We start from the raw sequence: 15,536 nt of genomic DNA on the forward strand, positions 1-15,536 counted from the left end.
CTTTGGTGAAGTTGAGCTCAGACAGAGGCTGACTGCTGATGGAAAGGTATGTGTGGTGCTGGGCGGTGGTAGCACGTGCTTTTAATCCGCTTTTAATCCCAGCACTCGGGGAGGCAGAGGCTGGCGGATCTCTGTGAGTTCAAGGCCAGCCTGATCTATAAGAGCTAGTTCTAGGATAGGCTCCAAAGCTACAGAGAAACCCTTTCTCAAAAACAGAAAAAAGAAAAAGAAAGGAAGGCATATGTGGAATGCCCAGAGGTTCCTAAATGGTAGCAAAAGTATGGTTGTGAGTGGGGGTTGGGAAGTGAAGGAAAGGGTCCAGCCAAGAAAACCCACTCCATCCCTGAGAATGCCCAGAGTTGCTGTGACTAGTTGGTGAATGAAAATATCAATGTGAGCAGCACTGCAGGTGAGGGCTTAGGAGAAAGACATGCCACTGGGAATGAAAGATAAGTGTAGTAGGAGAGCGATTGCACAGCTGGGTTGGAAACAGGATCTGGAAGCTGGCAACTGGAGCATGTGGCAGAAGTTTGCAAACAACATGAAAGGCAAAGCCTGGTCTTGCCAGTGTGTAGTCTGAGGGAAAGAAGACAGAAGAGCTATTGCCCAGTAGGGAGCTAACATATAATTACTGGGAAGCACACAGGCTATGTGAATGACAATGTGCTCCAGAGATAGAAGCCAGAATGAAGCTGGGCAGTCCTTTGGACCTCACAGCTACTAACACCTTTGGTCAGCATCCTGGCCAAAAGCTGAAAGTAGAGCAAAGATTATTTGTGAAGGACTTGCTGGTCTGTAGGACTTCAAGGCCTCACCATCTCCCCCAGGAACTGTGTCATTCTGCCTTCGGGATGGAGACTCACCAAGGTAGAGAGAGGTTGGGTTTTGAGCATTCTTCCTGAGGGTGCCAGGTTGTGCTTCACCCCTGGGGTCTGAAGCACCCATCAGAGTATCCCTCTGTTCTGCCTATACACTTACTGCTGGGCCAATCAAGTTATGTCCTGAGATGGGGGCTGGCCTCTAGAGGCCTTCTATTTACTTTTTGGTAGTCCTCTCCTCATTTTAATTTCTTCAGAAGAGTGTGCAGACCAGTGTGATAATACTCAGTGTGAACTGCATGAGGCTTCCTTTATTTTTTTATGAATAGTGGGCTGAGCTTGTTTTGCCTTATATACAGTTAGGAGTAGGATTGTGGAAGGTTCCTTCATGGGCCCTGAGGGTGCAATAGTGTGCAGATGGGAAGCTGCTGGCCTATTTAGTGCCCACCAAAGCTCACTGTAGCCTACATATCCAATGGGCCAGCTAGAGGAAGATTGACTGGGGATGGGTGGGTTGTTGTTTTTAGCAAAGCAGATGCAGGAAGAGAAGACACAGGAAGACATCTTAGCACCCAGACCCAGGTAATCAGGCACCTCTGGATCAAATCCTTACCTAAACAAACATTTCAAGCCAAAGTTAACTGAAAAGTTCAGATAGGAGCTTGGTCCCTTGCCAAGTACCTTCAAGGTACCCACTCCTTAGAAATCACAGAGACCTCCAGAATTAAGCAGAGAGTGACCCTAGCTTTACTGTGTTGCTTTCTTACTCTGGATTTTGAGCTTGATTCTGCAGAGTTGCCTGCCTCCCTTAGGTCACAATAAAGCTAGGCAAAAATGGCTTCGATATCTCTGGTAAGATTGTGTTAACTAGGTCTTGTGCCAGGACAGGACCTCATTTGGGTCTACTCCACCCCCAGGAAATACACAGTAGTGTCAGAGAGCCCCAAAAAAGTAAAAGTAAGTTGGCAACAACTAGGCAGAGGCCAGGGATGCTGTGAACTACAGTGCCAGGCCCATTAGCCCTCTCCCCAACTGTCAGTATGCTACATAGTAGAGCTCTGCCACCAGGCACTGTGGCTCAGGTGTGCCAAATGCACTTTTCATGGTCTGGGCACTTTGCTCAGACTCTTGAGGATTGTCCAGCCTCAGGCTCTTGGCATTCAAGACATGAAACTAGACCTGTCCTCCATATACTAGCAGCCGAGAGGTGGTGATGAGGCTGGGGCATCCCTTGTTGGCTATGGGAACATGGAAGAGACTCTTTGTGGAGAAAATCCAAGTGCTAGATGACCTCAGGCATATCTGGGGTGATGCTGAAACTGCCATGAGGAAGAAGACAGCTCTCCTGTCACCTCTGCTATCTTCCTAGCAGATAGCCTTGCCAGCCTATGTCTCTAGACTGCTCTTTCCTTAGCTCTGGTTTTCACTGGAACCCATCTCTGGTGGAAGAGCCCAGGGAAACACTCCAGCCTGTTTAACAGACCCCCTTCCCTGAGCACAGCCCAGACAGGTACAAGTTGGGGACAAGAGCCACTTTCAAACATCCTGTGCCCTTTCCCATGCCCGCCCAGCCCTGACGGAGACCTTGCATCACGTGTCTTTACGGAAGGAATTTATTGTTCCAGAACTGAAATTGCTCACAGTTATTTGACAGGGGTTACACCAGATGGGGCTTGTCCATTTCTGTGATGTCTGCGAGTCCGCATGTGTCCAAAGTACAAAAGAGGAAGGCTAACAAGAGGTATTGCTTTCAGTATCCTGACTCCGTGGATAAGCCCCTTCCCACTTGTACTGCGTGGCTTTGCTGTTGTTACAGGTGTTTGATTTTGCCCTATGTATGGGAATCCCAGCCTATGGTGGTTGAATGTAATAGAAGCATTAAAATCTGTACATGAGGGGAAGAGCAAAGGCATGCATGAAACCTGCCCCCCGGCCCCTCCTGCTGCTATGCTGGGCACCTTGGGCCAGCTGGGAGGGACTGGCTCAGCCAGACAGAACGGAACACAGACAAAAGCTGAGGATGAGGAAAGTGAGGTGGGCTTCAGTGGGCAGCAGGCAGTGGTGTGGGCCCCTTGCCCTTGCCACCTCCAGGAGGAACCCACTGCAGAGCACACTGCTAACTCCATTTCTGGCTTTGATTTTTTTTAACTTTTTAATTTTAATTTTAAAAAAGCCCAAGGTACCCCTGCCATCCTGTATGTGAGTAGGGTGCCAGCTCAGGGTCTTCTACTCCTTCTCGCTCAGACACCAAACCAAGATCACTCTCAGCCTGGTGCAGCAGAGAAGTACTGGTCAGTGCCTCTGGGAAGCAGGCACAGCTGGCCAGTGCAAGCTGATATCCTGTATCCTGAGCCCTCGTGTAGAACTGGAGTTGCTGCTAAGTAGTAATAAAACAACCCGGGACAGAGCTAACCACATCGTTCTTTAAATATATATATATTATATATATGTATATGTGTATAGAAATAGCCAAGAGCAAGGAGCCGAAACACAAACTCTAGCTCTGCCCCAGCGGCCCCACCCCACACCCTTTTTCCAAAAAAAAACCAAGAAAAGAAAGTTTATAAAAATATCTTGCAGGAATTCTTTTAAAGTTTACAGTAGCTTGCCAGTGCTGCATCCACTGGCCGGCTCCCCACCGTTCCCAGCCCCAACGGCTCTGTCCTTAGAGGGAACCTGGGCTCTGGACCCACCCTGCCCAAGTCAGACAGACAGAACAGACAGACAGATGGCAGGAGGGTGCTGCTGCTGCTCCCCCTTCCCTGAACAGAGAACAGAGACATAAAGAAACTCAATAAATTAAAACAACAAATAAATAATACTGGTCTTAGCCCAGCCCCCACAGCTTGGCCAGCCCAGGCAGCTCTGGAGCACCCAGGTCTCTTATTTCCACTTCAGCCCGAGAGAACCATCACAGCCGGAGCTCTGCAGCCTGACAAGGTGGAGCAATGGATGCAGATGAGAAGAGGTGGCCCTGGTGAGGCCAAAGTGTGGAAAAGGTGAGGTGAGTGGCCCAGGAGGCCTCCAAATGTGGCGTGGAGGACAATCCATTCCCACTGCTTCTCCCACCATGGTCCCCTACCCTGGAAGATGGTGGACAGGTTGTCCCTGTCAAGGGTCTGGTCACTGGGAGTCCAGGGTGGCTGGGCTAGAAGAAGAGTCCCCCTGGGAGTCAGGCCCTCCTCCCTTGGGCCATGCAGAGCTGCCTGGGAATGGGCAGAGGTGGACAGTGGGCTGGCCTCTCTGCCCAGCAGCAGCAGCAGCAGGAGGGGAGGTGGTCCGCAGCAGCTGCCTTCGCTCAGCCAGTGTCCACACGCAGCACAGAGGATGGCCTCGTGGAGGTGACATGTTAACTTTTCGGGATAATTCCTGGTATCAGAGCGGAAACAAGCGATGCTGTCAGAGACAGGCAGAGACAGACCGCAAGAGAGAAAAGAGAGTAAGCCCAGCAGCCCAGCCTGTGGGCCGTGCCCTGGCCACTCTCCTTTCCTCCCAGGCTTGAGACAAGTTCTGGGCAGGCAGGTGGGGCCTGATCCACACAGGGTGGCAGAAGGCCACAGTCAGTGCTGTGCTGTGCTGTGCTGTTCTGTGCTGGGGAGGGACTAGTGTCTAAGGCTGCTCACGGTGGGCGGCGGGCGGCCCCATCTTGGCCATGTCCTTGCCCATCGGGTACTCGGTGTCCCCTCCAGGGCCAGCGGCCGCGGAGTCACCCAGGGGGCCGTGGGCACTCCGCTTGGCGGGTGTGCTGGGGGCCTGGGCCGCCTGCCCGTTCTTCTCGTCTGAAAAAAGTTGTTTAATTACGTCAAAGAAGTTACTCAATGGGGTGCCTGGGTACACAGAACAGAAGACAAAAAGAGAAAAGAAAAGAAAAAAGGGGGAAGGGGAGAGAGGGAGGGAAGGAGAGAAAGAACAAACAAATGAACGAAGGGGCCTTGACAAGAGAAAGAAAAACCCAATGAAATGAAGTCAGATGGAATGGCAGAGCAAGGATAGGCGGGTAGCAAGCGGGGTGGGCAGGCGGCCAGTGGGGTCCCTATATAGTGCCAGGAGCAATGCAGTGGGAGAGGCTGCTGTGGAACAGACCCTGGGACCCTCCGTACCTTCAAAGTAGATGGGTCCTGGGGGCTGCTTCTGAGAACTGGGGCCCAAGACTGGCAGTGAGATTCCTCCCTCACCCAGTGTAGCCCTGAGTCTTCCTTCCCAAGTGTTAGGGCCATGTAAGCTGGCCAACCCCAGGTGTAAAAAGAGCAATGGAAAGACCAGGGCTGAGTCAGACCCTGGGGTTGGCTGCTGCTCTGTGGGTAATGATTGCTCTCAGAAAGGGTGGCCAGAGCCAGTGAGCAGCAGCATACAGGGAGAGCCTGGCCCTGGCTAGCACAGACAGTTTAGCAGCAGACAGACAGGATGAGTGGTCAGCGGGCAGGCAGGGAGCTGGGGACAGGCAGCCACAGCTGGGTTTCTGGTCCTGGAGGGCAGAAGTAATGGGTGACCCTCCACCCTCCTGAGCCTGTGCTCACTACCCAGCTGTGCCAATTGGATACCTCGGTTCCATTCCCTCGCCTGACATCAATCTGAGCCCAGTGCTGCATAACCCTCCTCTTCTGACTGGCATGGTCTGTGGACAGGTGTATCTTGCCCTCCAGGGCAGTGCTACATATAGGCAGTGCTTTTATATATAAGATCCTTGTTGGCCTCAAGCACAAGGACCTTTTCCTGCTCTGAGCGTTGAAGTCCCTCCTCAGCCTGGCCTGATTGTAGAAATGGGGAGCAGGAAGTGGTTAAGACCACTCTGGGTAGCAGATGGGGCCCAGGGGTGGTGGGCGGTCCACTGCCTGTGTATACACAGGGGACCCAGTACAGTCCAGGGACAGTGGGACAGCACTAATCAGGGTAGGCTGTGGGGGCACGCAGTGGAGGTGGCAGGCTGGGGGCCAAGTGAGCGTGAGGGGTTCTTACCACATTTGGAAAGCCGCCCCGTCATCACCTCCATACAGTTAGTGTTGTCTGGAGCACAGAATGGAAAGAGGGAGGGAGAGAGTAAACAGGCTGCCCACCTGCAGCCAGCCACCGTGGGAGGGGGCGGGGCCTGAGAGGGCTGAGCCAGGAGTGGACAGAGTTCAGAGGGATTGGGGCTCATAGAGGAGCAGGGCTATGAGTAGGCAGGGCCCTAGAATACTGGCTGGCAGGAAGAGAGGAGCTGAACCTGCAGAGACAGGGTGAGGGATCAGGCAGGCCCAGGGAAGTGTAGAGTTCGGAAGGGGCAAAACTGAGAGCTAGGATCTAGGTCAGAGCAGGCCTGTGAGTACAACTGGGTGGGAGCCAGGCAGAGAGTGGAATGTCACCTTCAGTAGCTAAAGCCAGAAGACTGGGTGTGGTCTTTTCCCTCACGGGCCTTTCTCCCCTGGGCTAGATAAACCTATTGCTCTAGCAAGGTTTAACAGACTACCTACACAGTGCCTGCCCCTCACCACCCACTGGCATAAGACCTGGAGGGGGGATCCATGGGGCCTACTCATTAGAGGTTCCCAGCCTCCTCTCCCTGAGTGGGGTCCATGTCTGGATGGTCACCAGGTATCCTGGAGGTCTATTTCTCTTCACCCCCAACAGTGTCTTTGGAGCCAAGCTCATTGGACTAGGGCCCAGGACACAGGGACCCAATGGGAAGGTATGGGAGGGGCAGGCTGCCAAGAGTAGGTGGTGCCCAGCAGTCCTAGGGTGGGCTCCATCACTGACAGAACTGGTGAGTATGACAGAACATCTTATAGGACAGGGCATGGAGAGCTGTCCAGTATTCAGGAGTCCAGCATAGTTGCAATGTCTAAGTGATCACCATGAGCAGAACCCCAGCAGCATGCTAGCCCCTGGTTTCCTGGCCTTGAACAGTCCTGGCCTGCTTCTGCCTCTGCCACTGCCTGACATTCCTTGCCCTCAATTTCCCATTACTGTTGCTATTCCCAAGCATGCTTTCCTCTTTCCAAGATGAAAGCCTAAAGCCCCGGGAAGACAAGATTGACTGGAGTACAAGTGTCTACAAGAGCATCTGACCCTGCCTGCTTGAGAAGAGAGCTGAGCCCAGAGCTGCTGGAGGTTCCAGCCCTACCTGCCAGATGATAAGGCCCATGTTGGGAGCACATCTATAGGCGATGGAATGAGGATGGGATGAGATGAGGAACAGGTGGAAAGGACCTACACATACACGTGCGCTTGCACGCGCGCGCACACACACACACACACAAAGAAGTGCCTAATAGGTAGGTGTGCACGCAGGCGTGCACGCGCGATGCACACACACACACAGAAGTGACTAACAGGTACGCACGTGCGCGCACACACACACACACACACACACACACACGAGGTGACTCTAAAAGGCCCCAGCTGTGGAAATAGTAAGCTAGGAATAGGGCTCGGAGAAGCTGGCCCTGAGCCACATCCCATCTCGTCTAGACTTCTCAAGAGTGTCTAAGTATCCCCATGCCATTCACCATCAGCTTGCCCCTTTGCTAAAAGATAGTCCAGACTATATCCTAGCTATTATTCTGACACATAGGTCCCATGTGTATGCCTGTGCATAGGGCCAGACACACCGGTACTACCTCCTCCCATAGACACCAGCAACCCAGATACCTTTCCTAGCACCCTGCTGGGATCAGACCCCCATCCTGCTTAAGGCAGAGCTCTGGTGGTCAGTGGCATGGGGGTGGCAAGTCCCAGCCACTGTGGAGTGCTACAGGGGGAGCCCCAAGGATCAAGGCCTTGGGCCTTAGTCCCAGAGCCTGCTCAGGCTGCCCTCATGTCCAGCTGCCTGGGTGCTGAGCCTGCAGGCCTGTCCGGAGCCTGGCCAGGTGAGTGGCCATGGGGCGCCCCTCTTAGGGCAAGCCTGGCTCCTGCAGAAGGCCCTGCCCGCAGCCCCTCCCCTCCCCGGCAGCAGGCCGGACACCTTACCTGCCAGCGTCAGAGGCTACTCTCGTAGCTGGTGGCCACCTTCTGGCCCTTAAGCCCAGCACCCCAGCTTAGTCCTGGCGCTGGCGGGGGTGGTTCTACGGTGGACAAGAGGTGCCTTTCAGTGTGATGCAGCCCACCATGCCCGGGGAGGGGCCCTGCTCCCTGAGGGGTGCAGCACTGCTCAGGGCAGGGAGGTGGGCATCCGTCAGAGTAGGAGGCCATGTCAGTCCTCATACCTCCCATCCAAACAGCACTAGCCACAGATGCTATGCCAAGCCCCCACCTCACCTGACAGGTGCTGGGCTGATGGCTGGTCATGGGTGCTCAGCAGCTGGGCCTGGATGGTCTCCACCACCCTCTTGAAGCGGCGACTGGGGCCTGGGGGAAGAGTGGCAGTCAGGACACTGGAAGGACCAGTGGCGGTGAAACACACTACCAAGTCAGCTGGCTTACCTGAGAGCAAAGTGAATGTGACTGAGTAGATGCCATTCTCTTTCTGGGCCTCTCCGCCCTCAGTGTAAGTGATATCCACCTGGAACTTGACTGGCTTCTGGAATACTGCTGGGCCCCCTGTTGCTTTGTATTCAGCCCGGAAGCTTGTCTGGGAGATGACGCTGTGGCTGAGGCTGGGTATCTGTGGTGTGCACAAGCTGGACATGAGCGCAGCTTACCAGCAGGCCCCACTAGCCCACTCCTGGACCTATGGGAAGGAGACCTCGGAAGAGCCAGCACTATGTGGGCACCAGACACAAACCCAGCCTTCCAAGCCATCTCCAGTTTTGAGAACCAAGTATAACACAGAAGACTAACAGAGAGAAACTTAATTCAGAGCCCCCTTGCTCAGTCAGCCAGGGTGCACACTAGCCACTACCCTGGGTTTCCCACAGAGAAGCCTACACTGGAAGGGGCTAGATGGCCTTACAACCCAGAGACAGGAGCATCACAGTAGTGAGCAGGAAAGCTAGTAGCCTTCTGCGGATGTGGGAGGCTGTGTGTGAGTTCACAGCACTAAGGGCTGATCATATGGACTGGACAGGCAGGGTCACCACAGTATACAGGACTAACCTCCATGGGGAAGTACATGGGGCCCGGACTGGCCTGGTGACCCAGGGGCCTTGTGAAGGGATGTAATGGATGGAGGTGAGGCGTGCTAAAGAGACACAGCAGGCCAAGAGTCTGGTCAACATCAAGTGTAACTACTCCCCTGGCTTGAGGCTTCTGGCAGACATTCTCAGCTGTCCTCAGGGTACTAAGGAAATCTTTCAGCTGTAGCCACAGATATGGCAGCCTAAAAGGACTCCAGGGCAGAGTGTCTAATGAGGCAAGGGCACCTTGGAGCAGGACCTATCTTGGAACAAGGCAGGCACTTTCTGATGGATGATCATAGAAAAGATGACTTCCCTGAGCAAAAGTCAGTGCATTGAGTCCTGGGTGGGAGGTCCAAGCCAAGTAAAGTCCCAGAGAGGCCTAGCCCAGCATAAGGCAGCCCCAATTCTGAGGTTACTCTGGGAGTCCATATCCTGGCTGGAAAGTCTCATCTCCAGTTTTTGGGTCCCTTTCTGCTTCTCAGAACCTAGAGATTCTCATGTTCTCTGAGAACCTCAGCCTCTTCAGGAAGTTTGGGGGCCACTGGAGGTCACAGACTTCAAATAAGGAAGTAGTATGAGAAACAGACTCTGGGCTTCAAGATGTTAACTGAGTGTTATCAGAGTCCACACAGATCCCTCAGGGGCCACAGCGTCTTTCAGATTCACATGGCCACCTGTGTTTCACCCTCAGTCTCAGGGAGGCTTCACCTGAAGACCAGCACACCCTAGCCATAGGCAGCTCCCCACTCCCAGAGGTGCTGTGCAATTCCCAGCAGGCTGAAAGCCTAGGCAGACAGTGGTGGTCCTGGCAGATGCATATAAGGACAGGTGGGTGCCCAGAGTTAGTGTGAATGAGAGGTCCTGTGTTCTGCCTGGAAGCTGGGACCATGGGTGAGGGTGGCTGGCTCTGCCGTAACCTTACCGACAGGAAGGCATGGACGATGTCAGCCTTGATGGAGCTCAGGGGCTTGTCCTTGATCACCACAAAGATCTGTTCCTCCTTCTCCAGGTTAATGAAGTTCCCGAACCATGATTTCTTGGCCAGCCTAGGCAGAGCAGAGGCTCCAGTGATGGGAGTGTGATGCCTGGTCTGCTCCTGTAACTCCCATAGGGGCTAGGGCAGTAGAGCCCTCCTTGCAGAGCAGTGCTGAAGCTCCCAGCAGCCCAGAACAGCTCTGTAGCCCCAATGCTAATAACCATACCACTCCTAACTCCACAGTCCAACACCAAGGGCATCCCCAACTCTAAACTTAACCCACAAGAAAAACCTAACCAAATACCTTTCACTGTAACAATAAACCAAAATCCTTAACCATAACCAAACTCTCCTAACTATAACCCCCAACTTTTTCCCAGTATCCATAACCTAGACCTATAACCCAGCCTGAACCCCATGTCACTAACCCAGACCCCATGTTTTTTTAACATGGACCCCTTGTTCCAACCTTTACTCTACAACTCTAACCCCAGTCCTATGTCCTTCACCATAAATTCTCTCCAACACCAAACCACACATCCTTGACTCCTACAGAGATGTCTGAGTGGCACTTGCTAGACATTCCACTGGGTAGAGCAGGGGACAGGGGAATGTCTAGGTCTCACCCTCTTTTGGGTCCCTAAATTTTGGAGAAGCCTGCTTTCCAACTTCCTGGCAGAAATGTTCCCAGTTTGTTGCGAGCTGGTGCATGGTACAGAGTCTGGTAGGGTTCTCTGGGGTCAGGTAAAGATTATGTGGCTCCACACCTCAGCGTGTAGAATAAGATCCATGGCAGACCTTAGGGTCAGTTAGGGAAGGGCCTGCCCATAGCTCCTACAGCCTCAGCCTCATCTAGGTCTGGCACCTATCGCCCACCTGAATATAGGACTTGTTTTCCTCCCATGGTAGCTTGGCCTAAGGCTAGGCTACCACTCCACTGCTGCCCAGCCGGCCTCCGCTGTCTGGCAGGATACAGCAGTACCACCCCAGCCCCACTGCGACACTCCTCACTGCATATACCATCTCCTGAGTTGTGAATACTTTAGTCTGAAGTAGAATCCTTGAGCTCCAGGGGCTGGGAATATCAGTCCAAGGGGACAGAAGGCAGATATCAAGCTTCCCAGTCTCACCTGCATGGTCCCACCAACTAATAATGTGCATCGAAGCTCTTGCCACCAACAGCTGCAGAGACCGCAGCCCACCCCACCACCATGGGCAACTAGAAGATTCTTTCCTAGCCCTAGAGACCACCACAGCCTATTGACACTTGGCTTGCAGCCTTGAGACCAGAAAGCAGAATGCCCAGTCAAGTCATTGCTAGATGCCTGTTCAAGAGATCCTAGGGGAGGCTGAGCTGTAGGCTATCTCATGGCAACTCCCAGTCAGCATAGTCAGGGAGACTTCTAGCTGCCTGGTACAGCTGCAGTGGGGGCACAGTCAGCACCCCCAGTTAGATGTACCCCTGTATCAGTGACTCAGAGAGTCTAGAAATAGGGAATGGCCAGAGAAGCACTGGTGTTCAAGGACAGTGTTAGCATGTGGCCAGCATGAACAGGAATATCTGTGCTGGGCAGCACGGAGCCTCTGTTAAGTTGGGTTGGGTATAGGTTTTCCTGGCTGTGTGACTCCCCCCTTCTTGTTCATTTTTGGAATGGTTCTTTTGCCTCTGTGGCAGAAACAGACCCCCAGGCCCTCCGTGCTTCTGCTGTCAGTTTTGGGTGTATGTGTCCCTCATGTAGACCCTTGTCCCCCCTATACCCAAGGCCCACACCTGGGCCTAGAAACCAGCAATGCTTGGGATATTTCAGAGCAGCCAAGTGGTTCTAGAAAACACTGGTGGAGTTTCTGGTGAAAATCACAGATGCAAGCAGTAATACTTGGCTGATGTGGCACTAAAGGCACAGCCATGACAAAAAAAAAAAAAAAAAAAGCCAGAGGATCAGAGGGGATTGCGTGGTCCAGGGTGACACTGCCCACAATAGTGCTCTGGTGTCCATATTGCTGGGCCCAGATGCTAACCTGGGCACACAGAGTTCTGGGTGTGGGCCGTAAAGGTGCATGAGAGAAGGACCTACATCAGTAGGCAAAACCCATTCAGCTTGGTGGGCCCCAGCTTGCCAGCTAAAGGGAAAGAGAAAGGTTTTGGAGGAGAGAATTCTATTGCTGTAGCTCCCATGGCTTCCAGCCAGCTGGCCTGACATGGACAACCAAGGGAGTCAGTTCCTGAGATACCTTTCCTCTCCTCTCCCAGTTATAGTTCTGTGGAGGCGCATGACCAGTGAGGGGCTGGCCAGTGACAGAAAATGAGGGTGCTAAGCCCTTCTGAACCACCGTGCAGGGCTTGGGGATGCGGAGTGTGGGGAAGCTTCCAAAGGGTCTTGATCAAGGAGGTGGTGGAAGACCAAGGCTTTCTCATTGGCCTTAAGCTACTGTCACAGATTTTCTACTTTTCTAAAAAAAAAAAAAAAAAAAAAAAAGTATTTCTAAGTAGATCTCTAAGACCTTTGATCAGAGCAACTAAAAAGGCCTAACCTAGACAAAAATGGTCCTGTGCTCCAGAGCCTGGGGCAGTTGTGGTTATGGAGCCTCTGACCTCCACCTGAACAAAAAGCCTGCGCAGCGATTACCTCTGCAGACGCTGCTCCCAGCGAGTTAGCACAGAGCAAGCAACCTCCCTCGGGTCCTTACTGAGTGCTGGCAACACAACTCTTTTCTGGCCACTCTGTGAGGTTGTATAGCTGCAGCGATCTATACCATGCTCCCCCCATCTCAGTCATAGGGCATTTTCACACTTTCACACCAGCAGCTACCAAGGAAGTGATTATTGGGAGACCACTGTTAAAGAAACAAAGAAGCCACACCGTACAGGCATTTTGTGTTTGTAGGGTGGCAACACTGGGCCCACCTATTATGTTCCCTTTCCTCCAGCTGAAGGCCAGAGGTGCTCTGCCTGTCCCAGGCCTCCGCCAACTCCCCATCCCCGCAAGCATCACAGGTCGACCCCGTTTCTCCTTGTGTCCAAACCATCCCTATGATCCCTTAGAGTCCTAGGAAGTCCAGGGCACAGTCACTAGCCCCTAGCCAACTTCAGATGCCTCTGATCAGAGTTAGGACATGTCCTGCCACTGGCATTCCTCATGTGGACAGGACCTAAAGTTCATAAAAATTCACAGGCTAAGGCAAGCCCAAGGGGTTCAGGCCAGAGACCACTGCCCAGTGGGAAAGACCCTAGGTCCCTCCTCACCAGCCTCAAGCAAAGCCACTTACTCTGGAGAGGACTCTGGGGTCAGGTTGGACATCTCCTCTGGCGTGGGAACTGTGTACAGGAAAGGACAAGGGCAAGGTTGGTGAGAGCTGCAGATTGTACCCATTTTGCCCCTGGCCCAGTGCACTGTCCATGCTCTGGTGCTGAACCCCCATTGTGCCTCTCCAGGCCCCAGCTGAGCAGAGAATTGGCCAGGCCAGGCCTGTGGACTTCCTGATTACCCAACAGGCCTTGCTGAACAAAGCTGCTGCTCAGATGACAGAATGGGGCCTGGGACAAGTGAGGGCACAGGGCAGACGTGGAGACTTGTGGAGAGGCCCACAGGGCTGCCAGCTGCAGGCACACTCCATCTCAGCTGTGCAGATCCTACCACCTAACCGGCCCCATATCTGTGCTAACCTTGCAATTTCCGGCGGTGGAAGCGAGGTGAGCCCAGGAAGCTATTCTTGATGGAGTTGAGCCGTGTCCGCCAGGGCACCCCTCCAACACTAGGACTGGATGGTGGTGTGGGGTTTGGTGTGCCAGCTGGGCTCTCCTTTGGCGTGTGGACAGGCGTCCCTTTGGGGGTAGGAAGGGGACTACCCCTTGGTGAGGGGTGAGGGGTCACCTGTATGGTGGGGACAGATTTGGTGTTTGATTCAGTCCCAGTTGGCAGGAGCCGAGCAGGGGCCGGCAGGGTGGGGGGCCCAGGGGACAGGGCCAGTGGAGAGCCAAGGCTGGCTCCAGGAGGCCGGGTCTGGGTGCAGGCCGGGAGCGGATTGGACTTGGTGCCCTGCAGTGGCTTGTCAGTCAGCTTGGCCTTGCACGGCAAGGTCTGAGTCTTGGGGTTGGGCCGCAGGGCGGCCTGTGGAGAGAGGATGTGTCCAGGCCGAGAGGTGCTCCGACAAGCTTCGGGCTCCGAGGAGGTGGCCGGGGGACAGGCCACATAGGGAAGCTCAGGGGGCAGAGGGGGCAGGACAAATTTCCTAACAGGCTACAGTGGCGCAGAGTAGGGGCAAGAGGGGTGCCGCGAAGTGGAGCCCATGCCCCCCCCATCCACATGCACACATAGCAGCCAGGACCAGCAAAATCATTCAAGCAGGACCCCAAGCAGGACGAGAGGGAGGGGGCAGGCAAGGGGAGGGTTTGCAACAAAAGAAAACAAGTGACACACAAGAAAACGGACAACACAAAACAAAAGAACATGCAGTTAGCCAGAGCCCAGCATCAGAGCAGCAGCCAGGAGGGTGCCCGCAAAGGATGCCTGTGTGCAAGGCAGGGGCGGGGGCCTCTTCCCAGTCTGTGGAGGCCCTGTTCCCCACCCCGGGTACTTTGGCTGGGGTTCCTTTTATTTCCTGAGGCTAGCCCTGTAACCTGAGACTTAGGTGGGTTAGTCACTCACCCGAGGACTGCTGAGAGGACTCGTAGAAAGGCCTGAGGAGGCGCCGCTGATGGAGCGAGACCTGGGGGTGCAAAGCAGAGTGCTGATTCAGCAGAAGGCTCCGCGTTCCTGTCCCCTAGGTGGCCTTTTCAGGAGGCTTGTGGTCCTGGCCCAGAGCTCCAAGGCCCCTACCATGCCCAGGAGGGTTTCTGGAGGCACAGCTGTGTCGGGGATCATTCTGCTGACCTTGGTAGTCACCACCAGTATGCAGCCAAGGTTCCTGAGGTTCCTTCCCACTCAGACGAGCCACCCACCAGCGACCCCTGCCCAGGTACAGGAAAAGGTACTAAGGGGCTCTCAATGAAAGTCCACAGACATTGTGTGGACAGAGGTGCAAGGATACGCAATGGAGGATTCCCACGAACTAGATACAACTTCATGCATTCTGTGATCCTGGCACCCAAGTCCAGCCTCTCCAAGGCTGTACTGTACACCGTCCAGTATGTGGCTTGCTACCTGGGTACTTGCTCAGTCCTTTTACATCCACAGCTACCCACAAGAGAAGCTCAGGGCCATCCCACAGCCTTCATCTCAACCCACTATTACCCCACTGGGCTGAAGACCTGGCCTGCAAATAGCTAGGGGCAGGTGCTAGCCCAGCGTGTTCATTGCAACACGGGTGAATTGCTGCCCTTCAGGTCAGACACCAGGACTTCCTTCCAGCTCACCATGAAAGGACACAAAAGCACTGGTTAACCCTTGGCAGTGGGACCTGCCATCTTTGGAGGGAAAAGTGAGGATGGGATGCAGCCACAGGAGAAAAGAGGACAGAAGAGCCCTAGACCAGCCTGCACTGCTCTGGCCTGCCCACCACGAGCCAAACCATACACAGTGGGTCTCTGGTCCCCACCTGGGCAACTCTAATCTCTATTGGTTTCTTGCCAGCTCCTAGAGCACTTGTGACCAGAGCCAAGTGTCCATGACCTCCAAGTCTCTCCCCCCACTGCTAAAGGAGCCCAAGAAACAATGGAGACCTATGGTCAGGGCAGCATGCCTGGGTCAAAGTGGTACCAGGCTCCCCACT

At 54.0% G+C, this 15,536-nt stretch overlaps 1 protein-coding gene across 17 annotated transcripts in view; it reads right to left on the minus strand.

Moving 5' to 3' along the window:
- Positions 1–3,373: 3,373 nt before the first annotated feature.
- The window catches only part of Brsk2 (BR serine/threonine kinase 2), a 51,744-nt gene continuing 39,581 nt past the window's right edge, over positions 3,374–15,536 (minus strand). For 3 of the 17 annotated variants that reach the window (XM_057777784.1, XM_057777781.1, XM_057777791.1), the window contains 8 exons: positions 14,474–14,534; positions 13,492–13,699; positions 13,095–13,143; positions 9,774–9,897; positions 8,217–8,397; positions 8,052–8,141; positions 5,775–5,822; positions 3,374–4,645 (listed from right to left, as the gene is read on the minus strand). In XM_057777784.1, coding sequence (XP_057633767.1) covers positions 4,428–4,645; positions 5,775–5,822; positions 8,052–8,141; positions 8,217–8,397; positions 9,774–9,897; positions 13,095–13,143; positions 13,492–13,699; positions 14,474–14,534 — 979 coding nt within the window. In that variant the 3' untranslated portion in view covers positions 3,374–4,427. Of the gene's footprint in view, positions 4,646–5,774; positions 5,823–7,763; positions 7,859–8,051; positions 8,142–8,216; positions 8,398–9,773; positions 9,898–13,094; positions 13,144–13,491; positions 13,700–14,473; positions 14,535–15,536 lie in introns of all 17 variants that reach the window. The other 14 variants (XM_057777782.1, XM_057777787.1, XM_057777794.1 and 11 more) reach the window with 10 other exon arrangements.

The sequence above is a fragment of the Chionomys nivalis genome, chromosome 8 (genome assembly GCF_950005125.1).
Source record: "Chionomys nivalis chromosome 8, mChiNiv1.1, whole genome shotgun sequence".
Lineage (NCBI taxonomy): Eukaryota > Metazoa > Chordata > Mammalia > Rodentia > Cricetidae > Chionomys > Chionomys nivalis.